We start from the raw sequence: 16,814 nt of genomic DNA on the forward strand, positions 1-16,814 counted from the left end.
GAGCCAGTCATCACTATAACCTGACTGGAGGGAGCCAGTCATCACTATAACCTGACTAGAGGGAGCCAGTCGTCAACATGACCTGACTGGAGGGAGCCAGTCATCACTATAACCTGACTGGAGGGAGCCAGTCATCACTATAACCTGACTGGAGGGAGCCAGTCATCACTATAACCTGACTGGAGGGAGGGAGCCAGTCATCACTATAACCTGACTGGAGGGAGGGAGCCAGTCATCACTATAACCTGACTGGAGGGAGGGAGCCAGTCATCACTATAACCTGACTAGAGGGAGGGAGCCAGTCATCACTATAACCTGACTAGAGGGAGGGAGCCAGTCATCACTATAACCTGACTAGAGGGAGGGAGCCAGTCATCAACATGACCTGACTGGAGGGAGCCAGTCATCACTATAACCTGACTAGAGGGAGGGAGCCAGTCATCACTATAACCTGACTGGAGGGAGCCGACCAGTTCTGAAAGCCTTTAGCCGTGCCCTCATCCTACTCCTCTGGTGATGTAGACGTTATCCCAGGCCCTGTGTGTCCCCAGGCGCTCTCATTTGTTGACTTCTGTAACCGTAAAAGCCTTGGTTTCATGCATGTTAACATCAGAAGCCTCCTCCCTAAGTTTGTTTTACTCACTGCTTTAGCACACTCCGCCAACCTTGATGTCCTTGCCGTGTCTGAATCCTGGCTTTGGAAGGTCACCAAAAATTCTGAAATTTCCATCCCCAACTACAACATTTTCCATCAAAATGAGAGGAGTTGCAATCTACTGCAGAGATGGCCTGCAATGTTCTATCATACTTTCCAGGTCTAAGCCCAAACAGTTCAAGCTTTTAATTAAAAAAATTAATCTCTCCAGAAATAAGTCTCTCACTGTTGCCGCCTGTTACAGACCCCCCTCAGCTCCCAGCTGCCCTGGACACCATATGTGAATTGATTGGCTCCCATCTATCTTCAGAGTTTGTTCTGTTAGGTGACCTAAACTGGGATATACTTAACCTCTCTAGGGGGTTTTCAAAACGTTTGAAATGCTATTACTTCAATTTCTCAAACATATGACTATTTTACAGCTATTTAAAGACAAGACTCTCGTTAATCTAACCACACTGTCCGATTTCAAAAAGGCTTTACAGCGAAAGCAAAACATTAGATTATGTCAGCAGACTACCCAGCCAGAAATAATCAGACTACCCATTTTTCAAGCTAGCATATAATGTCACAAAAACCCAAAAGACAGCTAAATGCAGCACTAACCTTTGATGATCTTCATCAGATGACACACCTAGGACATTATGTTATACAATACATGCATGTTTTGTTCAATCAAGTTAATATTTATATCAAAAAACAGCTTTTTACATTAGCATGTGACGTTCAGAACTAGCATACCCCCCGCAAACTTCCGGGGAATTTACTAACAATTTAATAAATTACTCACGATAAACGTTCACAAAAAGCATAACAATTATTTTAAGAATTATAGATACAGAACTCCTCTATGCATTCGATATGTCCGATTTTAAAATAGCTTTTCGGATGAAGCACATTTTGCAATATTCTAAGTACATAGCCCAGCCATCACGGGCTAGCTATTTAGACACCCGGCAAGTTTAGCCTTCACCAAAATCAGATTTACTATAAGAAAAATGGTCTTAACTTTCCTGTTCTTCGTCAGAATCCACTCCCAGGACTTCTACTTCAATAACAAATGTAGGTTTGGTCCCAAATAATCCATCGTTATATCCAAATATCCTCTGTTTTGTTCGTGCGTTCTAGACACTTTCCCAATGGTAAATCACGGTCGCACGCATGGCGCATAACGTGAAATTTTTTTGAAATATTCCATTACCGTACTTCGAAGCATGTCAACCGCTGTTTAAAATCAATTTTTATGCAATTTATCTCGTAGAAAAGCGATAATATTCCGACCGGGAATCTGCGTGTCTGTAAAATGAGGGAAAAACAGAAAGGCGGGGGCGGCCAGTGCTCGAGCCTAAGCCCTTTGTCCTCTGATAGACCACTTAGCAAAAGCGCTCCTGTGTTTCAGCCAGGGCTTTGAATTACGTCATTCAGGTTTTTCCCGGGCTCTGAGAGCCCATTGGAGCCGTAGGAAGTGTCACGTAACAGCAGAGATCCTTTGTAATGAATAGAGATGACAAAGAAGGGCAAGAAATGGTCAGACAGGGTACTTCCTGTACAGAATCTTCTCAGGTTTCGGCCTGCCAAATTAGTTCTGTTATACTCACAGACACCATTCAAACAGTTTTAGAAACTTTGGAGTGTTTTCTATCCAAAGCTAATAATTATATGCATATTCTAGTTTCTGGGTAGGACTAATAATCAGATTAAATCGGGTACGTTTTTTATCCAGCCGTGAAAATACTGCCCCCTAGCCATAAGAGGTTAACCTCTCTAGGGGGTGTGGGACGCTACCGTCCCACATGGCCAACATCCAGTGAAATTGCAGAGCACCAAATTCAAAAACAGAAATACTCATAAGAATTCATAAAACATACAAGTGTTATACATCGGTTTAAAGATTAACTTCTTGTTAATCAAACCACGGTGTCAGATTTCATAAAGGCTTTACCGTGAAAGCATACCATGCGATTATCTGAGAACAGCGCCCAGCAGACAAATCATTACAAACAGTTAGCAGCCAAGTAGAGGAGTTACACAAGTCAGAAATAGCGATAAAATGAATCACTTACTTTTGATGATCTTCATATCGTTGCAACTCACAAGACTCCCATTTACTCAATAAATGTTTGTTTTGTTCGATAAAGTCTCTCTTTATATCCAAAAACCTCCGTTTTGTTCATGCGTTTTGTTCAGTAATCCACAGGCTCAAAGGCAATCACAACAGCCAGACGAAAAATCCTAAAAGTATCAGTAAAGTTCGTAGAAACATGTCAAACGATGTTTATAATCAATCCTCAGGTTGTTTTTAGCCTAAATAATATATAACATTTCAACCGGACAATAACGTCGTCAATATAAAAGGTAAACAAGAAAGGTGCGCTCATTCAGAGTGGTCTTACTCTCTCATTTTTCAGGATGCAAGCCTGAAACTATTTGTAAAGACTGTTGACATCTAGTGGAAGCCATAGGAAATGATATTTGAGACCTAAGTCAATGGAATCTGTATAGGCAGTCATTGGAAAACTACAACAACAACAAATCCCACTTCCTGGTTGTATTTTTCTCAGGTTTTCGCCTGTCATATCAGTTCTGTTATACTCACAGACATTATTTTAACAGTTTTGGAAACTTTAGAGTGTTTTCTATCCAAATCTACTAAGTTTACTTTGGCACGCTTTTCATCCAGAGGTGAAAACAGTGCCCCCTACCCTAGTGAGGTTAACACCCCGGCCGTCCTACAATTCAAGCTAGATGCCCTCAATCTCACACAAATTATCAAGGAACCCACCAGGTACAACCCCTAAATCTGTAAACATGGGCACCCTCATAGATATTATCCTGACCAACTTGCCCTCCAAATACACCTCTGCTGTTTTCAATCAGGATCTCAGAGATTACTGCCTCATCGCCTGCATCCGTTATGGGTTTGCGGTCAAACGGCCACCCCTCATCACTGTCAAATGCTCCCTAGAACACTTCTGCGAGCAGGCCTTTCTAATCGACCTGGTATACATATTCGTCGCCAAACCCACTGGCTCCAGGTCATCTATAAGTCTTTGCTAGGCCGACTTCACTCAGCTCACTGGTCACCATAGCAACACCCACCCATAGCACGCGCTCCAGGAGGTATATCTCACTGGTCATCCCCAAAGCCAACACCTACTTTGGCTGCATTTCCTTCCAGTTCTCTGCTGCCAATCACTGGAACGAATTGCAAAAATCACTGGAGTTGGAGACTTATATCTCCCTCACTAACTTCAAGCATCAGCTATCTGAGCAGCTTACCGATCGCTGCAGCTGTACACAGCCCATCTGTAAATAGCCCATCCAACTGCCTACCTCATCCCCATGTTTTTATTGACTTTTTTTGCTCTTTTGCACACCAGTATTTCTACTTGAACATCTATCACTCCAGTGTTAAATTGTAATTACTTAACTACTATGGTCTATTTATTGCCTTGCCTCCGTACTTCATTTGCACACACTGTATATAGATTTTTGTATTGTGTTATTGACTGTTCGTTTGTTTATCCAACGTGTAACTCTGTTTTTTTTTGTCGCACTGCTTTGCTTTATCTTGGCCAGGTTGCAGTTGTAAATGAGAACTTGTTCTCAACTAGCCTACCTGGTTAAATAAAGGTGAAATACATTTTTTTTTTTTTTTAATCTTAGCTTTATTGACAACACTCAAATGGATACTGTCATTAACGCAGTTCTTCAATAATTACACATAATACTTAATACTGTAGATGTTTAGTTACAGTCACATGATCAACTATCAGAAGATCCAGGAAATACTTTTCTGAATGACAGTCAAATTACAAACATCACGACATGCAACAACAACCAAAGTGCTTCTTCATTCATTACTCTGGTAAAGACAGTTATGCCGTGCTCCATGTTGGATCCAACATCCCTAACAAATTGATGTTTATAAAGTGTTATTGTCTACTTGATTTACTGTAGGGTCTCGTTAGTCTGTTTGGAAACGGAGATACTTAGCTCATAATGTGTAGAGAACTGTTCCTTGATGGATAGGCTATTGTTCAACACACAGAGCTATTTTCCTATATTTGTTGTTAGGTGTAGTTATGGGTCCTACAGTAGGTCTATGTTATTGTTAGGTGAAGTTATGGGTCCTACAGTAGGTCTATGTTATTGTTAGGTGAAGTTATGGGTCCAACAGTAGGTCTATATTTGTTGTTAGGTGAAGTTATGGGCCAATTTGGCAAACAGTGTACAAACCCTCATTGTCAGGCTGATGGAAAAGCCAAAGAGCATTTTACTGGTTGAAGTGTTTAAGTACAAAGCGGTTGATTTGCGATGACGACACAAACATTATATTAAGCAGGAGATTCAAGCGAGCCTGACAATTATAATCCAAAGTAGTGTGAAATGAACTCATAAGCAACCTGGTAATGGAGGTTACTCCCCTGAGCAAACATCTTTTCTCACCAGCAAACATAGAAAAGGGCCTCCAATCTTAGATGTTACTACTAATGTGAAAACAAGACAAAATATGACTATTGTTGCTCATTTTAAGACAAATGTCAAGTAATCATTACATTCATTACAGATGTCAATTGTTGTTCAACATCATGGCTACGCTGTTGGCATGACCTTTTACAGTGGATTTCTGCTGTTGTGGGCCTTTAACCATCTGTATGACTTTGTCATTCACACAGGAGAGAGACGTGACTATCGTGGATCCTCTGGGGAGCCTCAACAACCTCATGATGCTGATGAGGCAGAGAAGAGTCTCTCTAGATCAGAACTCCTCAAGAAACACCAGCAGAGACCCACAGGGAAGATAATTAACCTCTCTGACTGTGGGAAGAGATTCACCTCATCAGGCATTAAAATTCATCGGAGAAGCCACACAGTAGAGAAAGCTTATTGCTGTACTCAATGTGGGAAGAGTTTTGATACATCTAGCCATCTTATTGTACACCAAAGAACACACACAGGAGAGAAATCTTATAGCTGTGATGAGTGTGGGAAGAGTTTTGTTCAATCTGGAGAACTGAAGATGCACCAGAGAAGACACACAGGAGAGAAACCCTATAGCTGTACTCGATGTGGCAAGAGTTTTGTTCAATCTGGCAAACTGAAGATACACCAAAGAACACACACGGGAGAAAAACCTTATAGCTGTGGTCAATGTGGGAAGAGGTTTGCTGCATCTAGCACTCTGACTCAACACCAGAGAACACACACAGGAGAGAAACCTTATAGCTGTGATCAATGTGGGAAGAGTTTTACTACATCTAGCACTCTGACTCTACACCAGAGAACACACACAGGAGAGAAACCTTATAGCTGTGATCAATGTAACAAGAGATACTCTGATAAAAGACATCTGATCAAACATCAGAAAATACATGAAGGAGTTGTTTCATGATATCAATGAAATGTCACAATGTAGAATGTTTTAACATTGTAGAAGGAGTATTTTAATGATGTCACAATGTAGAACCCTAAACGTGTGTCCCCTGTTCTATTGATTTCAACATGATATGGATATTAGCCTCAGGGGGAAAATCCAGGCTCTGAAATGGAAGAGTTACTATTTATGAGATTTAACAAAAAGTGACTAACACAAAAAGAGCTGTTACACTTACCATGTTGGTGACCCACTGGAATCAAAATGCAACACTTCAAAATGTAGCTAGCTGTTTTCTACAAATTGTCCTCTAACCAGGGATGTACACATTACTCCCAGATTCCATGTGGATTTTGAGCTGTTAGTTTAACAGGACGTGCAACCTCATCTCCCTCCTCTCACACAATTGATTTCAACATGATATCGATGAGTGATGACATAAATGTTGTGTTCCTTTGTTTAGTGACCCCTACATTTAAATGCATCACTCCAAAATGTAGCTGACTGTCTTCTGCAGGTTGTCCTCTAATCAGTGAGGTAAAATATATCTCCCATTTCCATGTGTTTTTTTAGTTGTGTTAGTTTCAACAGCACGAACAACCTGATTTCCCCCTAATCGATATCAGTGATTTATTGCTGCTTGTGCAGTTTAAGGAGCTTGTTAAAAAAATTACAAGTAATATGATTATTGTGGGAGATGTTTGTGTATATAGGGAAGGAATATATGGGAAGGTGTTTCACCTGAGCTGGTCCAGGTTCTATTTAAGAGTGTCTGGCCCAGTGCTCCAGTTGTCTTGATACATGTGGAGAGTCAACACCTTTAGTTGCTCCACCTTTTTGGTTTACTTCCTGTCTTTAAGTTCGATGTGGGTTTTTATTTTGTTTGCCTCTTCTTGGGCAGATTTAGTGGGTCTCATGGTGGGTGTCTTTTAGGTCCCAGTTGTTGTTACTAGTCAACTTCCAGTGGACACCCCCATAGTGTCTTTCAGAGCCCCTCCTAAAAACATGCTTATATTTTGGGTTGGATGTTGCATCCAATTAATATTTTAATCAATGGATTTTCCTTAGAATGCTAATTCGTCTTTCAGTTGTTAATCTTATGTTTGTTGTGGTAAATATTTCTGTTTATTTTCATTGTTTTATTTTTTTCCTGTGAAGCATCCATGTCTGAAATGTGCTGTATAAATAAAGCTTGATTTGATTTGAACATATTGCAAAACTAATGAACCCAATGACTGACAATCAACAGACTCTTGCAAAACCAATACGCATCTTTATCCATCTTAGTATGAAAAACAGTATAAATTCAGTATATCTCCCACTATGTCAAAATAGTGCTGGTATGTACGTTTAGTATCACTTTTCAACCAACCCAGTGCATTTGTTGAAGATAAATGTTTAATTCAACAATACGTCAAAGGATTCAACTACTGGAAACAGACACAAACAAATGGATCAACCAGATCAATCCCACTTTTCCAGCCTGCTGAAGGTGTGGTGGAGTGGTAAACACCACCCCCGGCTCTACCAGGGGCTTGAGGTGGTCTCCCACAGCTCTGCTTATGTCATGTTCTGTGGCCTTGCTGTTCCATTTATTGACTGCCCCTGTAACACAGAAAGAAATGCATTTAGTCATATTATATAAAACACTCAAAGTAATGGATATGGAGCATCTATGGCCTCAGTTACACCTGGCACCTAAATGTGACTTCTGTCATCTGATCACTCCAAGCTGCATTAGGTTCAGATCTACCAGGATGGGCCTTTGACATAGTCTGGACACAGTCAGGCCACTGAATATGCATAAGCAATGTAAAGAGGTGGGGTGAATGAGGGGAAAAGTACATTTGACACAAATTACCTTCGTAATAAATCAAATGTTGTTGGTCACATACAGGTGTTCAGCAGATGTTATTGCAGGTGTAGTGAAATGCTTGTCCTTCTAGTTCCCACAGTGCAGTAATATCTAACAAGTAATATCTAACAATTTCACAACAAATACCTAATACACACAAATCTAAGTAAAGGAATGGATTTAGGAATATATAAATATATGGATAAACAATGTCAGAGCAGCATAGACTGAGATACAGTTTATACATATGAGATGAGAAATGATATGCAAACATTATTAAAGGGCCAATGATTTCATGATGCCTGTTTAACAGTCTGATGGTCTGGAGATAGAAGCTGTTTAACAGTCTGATGGCCTTGAGATAGAAGCTGTTTACCAGTCTGATGTCCTGGAGATAGAAGCTGTTTATCAGTCTGATGGTCTGGAGATAGAAGCTGTTTAACAGTCTGATGGTCTGGAGATAGAAGCTGTTTAACAGTCTGATGGTCTGGAGATAGAAGCTGTTTAACAGTCTGATGGCCTGGAGATAGAAGCTGTTTATCAGTCTGATGGCCTGGAGATAGAAGCTGTTTAACAGTCTGATGGCCTGGAGATAGAAGCTGTTTAACAGTCTGATGGCCTGGAGATAGAAGCTGTTTATCAGTCTGATGGTCTGGAGATAGAAGCTGTTTAACAGTCTGATGGCCTGGAGATAGAAGCTGTTTTTCAGTCTGATGGTCTGGAGAGAGAAGCTGTCTGATGGTCTGGAGATAGAAGCTGTTTAACAGTCTGATGGCCTGGAGATAGAAGCTGTTTAACAGTCTGATGGCCTGGAGATAGAAGCTGTTTAACAGTCTGATGGTCTGGAGATAGAAGCTGTTTAACAGTCTGATGGTCTGGAGATAGAAGCTGTTTAACAGTCTGATGGCCTGGAGATAGAAGCTGTTTATCAGTCTGATGGCCTGGAGATAGAAGCTGTTTAACAGTCTGATGGCCTGGAGATAGAAGCTGTTTTTCAGTCTGATGGTCTGGAGAGAGAAGCTGTCTGATGGTCTGGAGATAGAAGCTGTTTAACAGTCTGATGGCCTGGAGATAGAAGCTGTTTAACAGTCTGATGGTCTGGAGATAGAAGCTGTTTAACAGTCTGATGGTCTGGAGATAGAAGCTGTTTAACAGTCTGATGGTCTGGAGATAGAAGCTGTTTACCAGTCTGATGGCCTGGAGATAGAAGCTGTTTATCAGTCTGATGGCCTGGAGATAGAAGCTGTTTAACAGTCTGATGGCCTGGAGATAGAAGCTGTTTAACAGTCTGATGGCCTGGAGATAGAAGCTGTTTAACAGTCTGATGGCCTGGAGATAGAAGCTGTTTTTCAGTCTGATGGTCTGGAGAGAGAAGCTGTCTGATGGCCTGGAGATAGAAGCTGTTTAACAGTCTGATGGTCTGGAGATAGAAGCTGTTTACCAGTCTGATGGTCTGAAGATAGAAGCTGTTTACCAGTCTGATGGCCTGGAGATAGAAGCTGTTTACCAGTCTGATGGCCTGGAGATAGAAGCTGTTTATCAGTCTGATGGCCTGGAGATAGAAGCTGTTTAACAGTCTGATGGCCTGGAGATAGAAGCTGTTTAACAGTCTGATGGTCTGGAGATAGAAGCTGTTTAACAGTCTGATGGTCTGGAGATAGAAGCTGTTTAACAGTCTGATGGCCTGGAGATAGAAGCTGTTTTTCAGTCTGATGGCCTGGAGATAGAAGCTGTTTAACAGTCTGATGGCCTGGAGATAGAAGCTGTTTAACAGTCTGATGGCCTGGAGATAGAAGCTGTTTAACAGTCTGATGGCCTGGAGATAGAAGCTGTTTAACAGTCTGATGGTCTGGAGATAGAAGCTGTTTAACAGTCTGATGGTCTGGAGATAGAAGCTGTTTACCAGTCTGATGGCCTGGAGATAGAAGCTGTTTATCAGTCTGATGGCCTGGAGATAGAAGCTGTTTTTCAGTCTGATGGTCTGGAGATAGAAGCTGCTTAACAGTCTGATGGCCTGGAGATAGAAGCTGTTTAACAGTCTGATGGTCTGGAGATAGAAGCTGTTTAACAGTCTGATGGTCTGGAGATAGAAGCTGTTTACCAGTCTGATGGCCTGGAGATAGAAGCTGTTTATCAGTCTAATGGCCTGGAGATAGAAGCTGTTTATCAGTCTGATGGCCTGGAGATAGAAGCTGTTTATCAGTCTGATGGTCTGGAGATAGAAGCTGTTTATCAGTCTGATGGTCTGGAGATAGAAGCTGTTTATCAGTCTGATGGTCTGGAGATAGAAGCTGTTTTTCAGTCTGATGGTCTGGAGAGAGAAGCTGTCTGATGGTCTGGAGATAGAAGCTGTTTAACAGTCTGATGGCCTGGAGATAGAAGCTGTTTATCAGTCTGATGGCCTGGAGATAGAAGCTGTTTATCAGTCTGATGGTCTGGAGATAGAAGCTGTTTAACAGTCTGATGGTCTGGAGATAGAAGCTGTTTAACAGTCTGATGGCCTGGAGATAGAAGCTGTTTAGCAGTCTGATAGCCTGGAGATAGAAGCTGTTTTTCAGTCTTTCAGTTCCAGCTTTGATGCACCTGTACTGACCTCACCTTCTGGATGATAGCAGGCTGAACAGGCAGTGGCTCGGGTAATAACAAAGAAGAAATGTCTGTGCCTGAGGGGAAATTAACTTTCATACAGCCAAAAGGGGTGAGAAATTACACCCATATCAGTGGACAATTTGCACTAATGTAAATAAACATAGATGATGGAACATATTCCCTTTAGCTGACGTGATGAACCACTAAGGGGACATAAATATTTACCATCTAAACCATGTGTGACCTCTCACCTCTCTGGATGTAGAAGTGTTCTTCCTAACCAGTCCCTCAACAGCTCTCTGACTGAGCTCCACCCTCACTGGGTCTTCAGAGGAGAGGAAGGCTGAGTAGGGATGGAAGGATGAATGGATCAGTCAGTCAATAAAGTGTAGAGCTGCTGTCTATGCTGTCTGACAAAATCACAATTTCAGTAGTTCATTAAAGTAAATAAGGCTTTATGACTGCTGAATACCAACGATCAATCACTTAGATCATGTATTTTCAGGTAGAGATACATCCTTGGGACGTCCCTAGCCCGTTGAAGTTGACATTTAAAATGGTTAAGGTAGGGGTTAAGGTTAGGGGTTAGGGTAGGGATGTCCCAAGGATCCCAGATAGCATTGACCATTGTGCATTCTTCTGTCTCTTTTACATAGCAGGTGATGGGTTCTGAACTTGAAAATATTAAATATCCTTATTATGTGAAATTGTATGAAACAATAATGTATGTTGATGCTAATATGATGTACAATATTCCATCATGTTTCTATCTGATAACAATAGAGTAATATATTTAATATGACAAATACAATTTTTTAATAGTATCACTAATTCATTTTAATTAACTTAATCATTATGATTCAACATCAGTTCACCGTCTCACCTCATACTGTATTGGAGCAGCAGCAGCTGACTGCCCGGTTCAACATCAGTTCACCGTCTCACCTCATACTGTATTGGAGCAGCAGCAGCTGACTGCCCAGTTCAACATCAGTTCACCGTCTCACCTCATACTGTATTGGAGCAGCAGCAGCTGACTGCCCAGTTCGACATCAGTTCACCGTCTCACCTCATACTGTATTGGAGCAGCAGCAGCTGACTGCCCAGTTCAACATCAGTTCACCGTCTCACCTCATACTGTATTGGAGCAGCAGCAGCTGACTGCCCAGTTCGACATCAGTTCACCGTCTCACCTCATACTGTATTGGAGCAGCAGCGGCTGACTGCCCAGTTCAACATCAGTTCACCGTCTCACCTCATACTGTATTGGAGCAGCAGCGGCTGACTGCCCAGTTCAACATCAGTTCACCGTCTCACCTCATACTGTATTGGAGCAGCAGCAGCTGACTGCCCAGTTCAACATCAGTTCACCGTCTCACCTCATACTGTATTGGAACAGCAGCAGCTGACTGCCCAGTTCAACATCAGTTCACCGTCTCACCTCCTACTGTATTGGAGCAGCAGCAGCTGACTGCCCAGTTCAACATCAGTTCACCGTCTCACCTCATACTGTATTGGAGCAGCAGCAGCTGACTGCCCAGGTCAACATCAGTTCACCCTCTCACCTCATACTGTATTGGAGCAGCAGCAGCTGACTGCCCAGTTGAACGTCAGTTCACCATCTCACCTCAAACTGTATTGGAGCAGCAGCAGCTGACTTGACAGTTGATACTAATCATCATGTTTGAATCTGAGAGTAAATAGAGCCGACTACACTCTAAAAATGAAGGGTTCAACTGGAGTTGTTCTCAGATCCCCTAAGAACCGTAGGGTTCTTGGTCAATAAAAAACAGCCCCAAAAGGTTCTTCAAAGAACTTGTTAGAAGGTGGGTTCATCGAGGAACCTCCGTTGTTGCTGGACTTCTTCCGGGAACTTCGCAATTACAACTGAAAACGATGGTGACAAGTTTGGATGCGACAACAGTTAAAAAGGTTAAGTTGGGTTGATGTTTGGCTCTGAATATGTCTCGAAATCATTTATTATAATAATATAACATACTAATAATGAATAACGAAGACAATGATGGTTTTCTGTGAATATCTTCCATAACGTTACGATAGTTAATGAACGTAAATATTAGAAAGCCGGGTTTGACCGTCGGCGTTGTATGAGCTACAGTACAGTACCGTTAGCTAGCTAGCTAACGTTATGTCCTAACTAGGCACAACTAGGTTTGGATTATTTCCTCAACTATATTCTTTCCCATATATTGTATATCGTTTCTATAAAGCCAACATGGCTTTACACTCATTAACGTAAGTTTCCAATCTAGAGCAGTTCTCACTTTTGTGATAATGAACTAGCTAACGTTAGCTTCGTTAACTAACTAACTAACTAACTAAGGACGGTGACCTGTCCAGACGAGATGTTACAACGAACTGAATCGTCAATGGAGGTCTTCCTCTTTATATAGGCTGCTACAGCATGCAATACTATTAACTCACAAGGGGGCAGAACGTTACATGGACAATACTATCCCATTTTGGACACGTTACATGTACAATACTATCCCATTTTGGAAACGTTACATGTACAATACTATCCCATTTTGGAAACGTTACATGGACAATACTATCCCATTTTGGAAACGTTACATGTACAATACTATCCCATTTTGGAAACGTTACATGTACAATACTATCCCATTTTGGAAACGTTACATGGACAATACTATCCCATTTTGGAAAAGTTACATGTACAATACTATCCCATTTTGGAAACGTTACATGGACAATACTATTCCATTTTGGAAACGTTACATGTACAATACTATCCCATTTTGGAAACGTTACATGTACAATACTATCCCATTTTGGAAACGTTACATGTCCGCCCCCTTGTGGAGGGAAATTAATATCTTAGATGGTACAGAACATGGACACAATGCAATTGGGATCAAGAAGAAGGTACAGATATGTTGTAGGACAGCTGCATTTGAAGTGTACATTTAACCTACATAGCAGTCAATACAAACTGACATCTATTAGCATACAAATGTGTGCAAATGATCTTTTCAGATCTTCTCAGAAATGAATTAGGTCCATGGAATGGATATAGACAAAAATATAATTCAAGGACTATCAGAGGTAGAGAGGCGAGGCAGGGGTGAGGACATCATCCTGCTATTTTGACAGTCCCTGAAGGACAATACAGAAGAGGGATTTGCTCTTATTCCTTCCCTTTCTCTAATGTATTTTGTAATAAAATGAGCAAGTGTAGTAAGATCATTGCTTTACTTTACTAGGACTGGAGACCACAGCAGTGATTCTGCTCTTGCCCTACCTCTTCAATGAGGACCCGAGTGGCCTTTATGTCCGTGACAAGGTATGCCTATGCACCAATCATCTGTTTCTTCATAAACATAGGTGTGCATGCTTATATAAAACTACAGCTTAACATTTGTTATGTTCTTTGTTAATTGTATGTGTATTAATCATTTCTTACTTTTGTTGACACAGATTTCACCGCTCTTCACTCCTTTACTGCACATCGGTGGAAATCCATTTCACCATGAGAGTGAAATCCCGCTGGCCTTTGATGGGGAGAACATCCAGGCCCTAGAGGACGTCCCCATGGGACTTGGGGCTCTGCTACGGCTGGATTTTTTATTTTCCCTTCAATTTCCCAAAAATGTCAGAAAAACACTTATGTTGTTAAGTTACTGTGTTCTGGGGATCAGAGAAGTTGGGGTGAAGTTACCAGGGCCGGTCATAAAGATGGAAAACTTACTAACATAACTAAGTGGATACAATATACACACTAAAGCTGAAAAATCTGTATTTAGCATCAAGTCTACAATATTGTTAGTTTACCTGTGATTCACTCCAGTTTCATCGAACTGCCCAGACTTTGTATTTTCTCAACTGCGATACCAACTCCAGTCAGCAGATGGCGATGTGCATCTTTCAGGTGATTCTGCCACTGTGACGTATAATCTAGTGGATGGGACGATTCTTCAGCATCAACAGCTAGTCAGCCACCTTGGTTCACTCTAACTTTATGGAAAAAGGTTTATTCAATAAATCTAGCAACTCCTCTCATACTGGGAAGAACCCCCCCCCAGCCTTAAGGGCAGTTTATTTCAAAAGTAGTACCTGGACGGAGAAAATCCAATTAGCGTTTTATAGTTACATCGTTAGGGTAACTTAACCTAAAGTGGACACACTCCCATCAGTTTCTGAGACAACTGCCCAGACTTTATAGACAGTTTAATAATGCTTAAACCTCATCTTTATCAAATGATCCATTAAAGATACCAACTCAAAACCTACGTTCGTCTACATATGGGTTGTTTAAATTGTATCTAATTGTATTACTTTATCAAATCTCTAGTAATCGATTATACACACATATAATTCATCATATTTTCATATATTCACAGAATCCATATAAAACATAAGACATTCTTAGGTACTCATGACAACCATTCCATTTGCTTTTTCAGGGACTCTCCATAGCAACGAAGCAGCTCTCCAAACATCCTCCCAGCGGAACCAAAAATATACGTTTGTTTCCAGGACAATGACCGGATCGTCAACGGTTCTCTAACCTCCCAGAGACCACGGCAAAATCAAGCCTCCCAGGAACTATAGATCTTCCGCTGCTTTCTAAAATATCATCCCCCTCTCAATACCACCCCGTGATCTTCTATGATGGGCAGTGAAGGAACCCCAAGATAACGTTATATCAAAGCTTATTATCCACATGTCAATCATCTGATTAAGCATATTTCTATATGAGGAACTATAGATCTATCTCTATGAGGAACTATAGATCTATCTCTATGAGGAACTATAGATCTATCTCTGAGGAACTATAGATCTATCTCTATGAGGAACTATAGATCTATCTCTATGAGGAACTATAGATCTATCTCTATGAGGAACTATAGATCTATCTCTATGAGGAACTATAGATCTATCTCTATGAGGAACTATAGATCTATCTCTAGGAGGAACTATAGATCTATCTCTAGGAGGAACTATAGATCTATCTCTAGGAGGAACTATAGATCTATCTCTAGGAGGAACTATAGATCTATCTCTATGAGGAACTATAGATCTATCTCTATGAGGAACTATAGATCTATCTCTATGAGGAACTATAGATCTATCTCTATGAGGAACTATAGATCTATCTCTATGAGGAACTATAGATCTATCTCTATGAGGAACTATAGATCTATCTCTAGGAGGAACTATAGATCTATCTCTAGGAGGAACTATAGATCTCTAGGAGGAACTATAGATCTCTGTGAGGAACTATAGATCTCTGTGAGGAACTATAGATCTCTGTGAGGAACTATAGATCTCTGTGAGGAACTATAGATCTCTAGGAGGAACTATAGATCTCTAGGAGGAAATATAGATATGTGAGGAACTATAGATCTCTGTGAGGAACTATAGATCTCTGTGAGGAACTATAGATCTCTAGGAGGAACTATAGATCTCTGTGAGGAACTATAGATCTCTGTGAGGAACTATAGATCTCTGTGAGGAACTATAGATCTCTGTGAGGAACTATAGATCTCTAGGAGGAACTATAGATCTCTAGGAGGAAATATAGATATGTGAGGAACTATAGATCTCTGTGAGGAACTATAGATCTCTAGGAGGAACTATAGACCTCTAGGAGGAACTATAGATCTCTAGGAGGAAATATAGATATGTGAGGAACTATAGATCTCTGTGAGGAACTATAGATCTCTAGGAGGAACTATAGATCTCTAGGAGGAACTATAGATCTCTAGGAGGAACTATAGATCTCTGTGATGAACTATAGATCTCTAGGAGGAACTATAGATCTCTGTGAGGAACTACAGATCTCTGTTGCTATCCAAACTTCAGATTAAGACACAATCACACAACTCTCATATCACAGTCACACAATGCTATTCCCAAACTTACCTAATCAATTAGTTGTTTTTGAACAATATTTTAACCTGCAGGAATATTTTCACATTTCTATGTCATGGTTAGTTCCTAGGATAATATAACTCATACATTTACATCTTTCAATACTTCTAAAATGGGGTACAGGTTTAAAATAATTACAGATACACCTTACTATCTTATACTATATCATAAATGGTCTTAACTAGTAAACACAGATTCTAGTTTTCATCCAGTTTGCACAGATAGCTGACTCAGCCTCAGAGCCTTCTGACTGGGCCCTGTTTACACCTCCACACAGGAATACACACTCAGAGCCTACTGACTGGGCCCTGTTTACACCTCCACACAGGAATACACACTCAGAGCCTCCTGACTGGGCCCTGTTTACACCTCCACACAGGAATACACACTCAGAGCCTACTGACTGGGCCCTGTTTACACCT

The 16,814-nt window shown here is 40.9% G+C and overlaps 1 protein-coding gene across 1 annotated transcript; it reads left to right on the forward strand.

Annotated features, from left to right (window-relative positions):
• Positions 1 to 5,264: 5,264 nt before the first annotated feature.
• Positions 5,265 to 6,138, forward strand: LOC145876326 (uncharacterized). Its single transcript, XM_082972118.1, has one exon. The coding sequence runs from the start codon at positions 5,265 to 5,267 to the stop codon at positions 6,048 to 6,050; it is 786 nt and encodes a 261-aa protein (XP_082828244.1). The 3' UTR covers positions 6,051 to 6,138.
• The last annotated feature ends 10,676 nt before the right edge of the window (positions 6,139 to 16,814 follow it).

This window comes from Salmo salar, unplaced genomic scaffold (assembly GCF_965601325.2).
Source record: "Salmo salar unplaced genomic scaffold, fSalSal1 ptg000578l, whole genome shotgun sequence".
NCBI lineage: Eukaryota > Metazoa > Chordata > Actinopteri > Salmoniformes > Salmonidae > Salmo > Salmo salar.

Excerpts from the sequence above, each read along its gene's own strand:
- LOC145876326 (XM_082972118.1), top strand. The coding sequence starts at position 5,265 with ATGACCTTTTACAGTGGATTTCTGCTGTTGTGGGCCTTTAACCATCTG.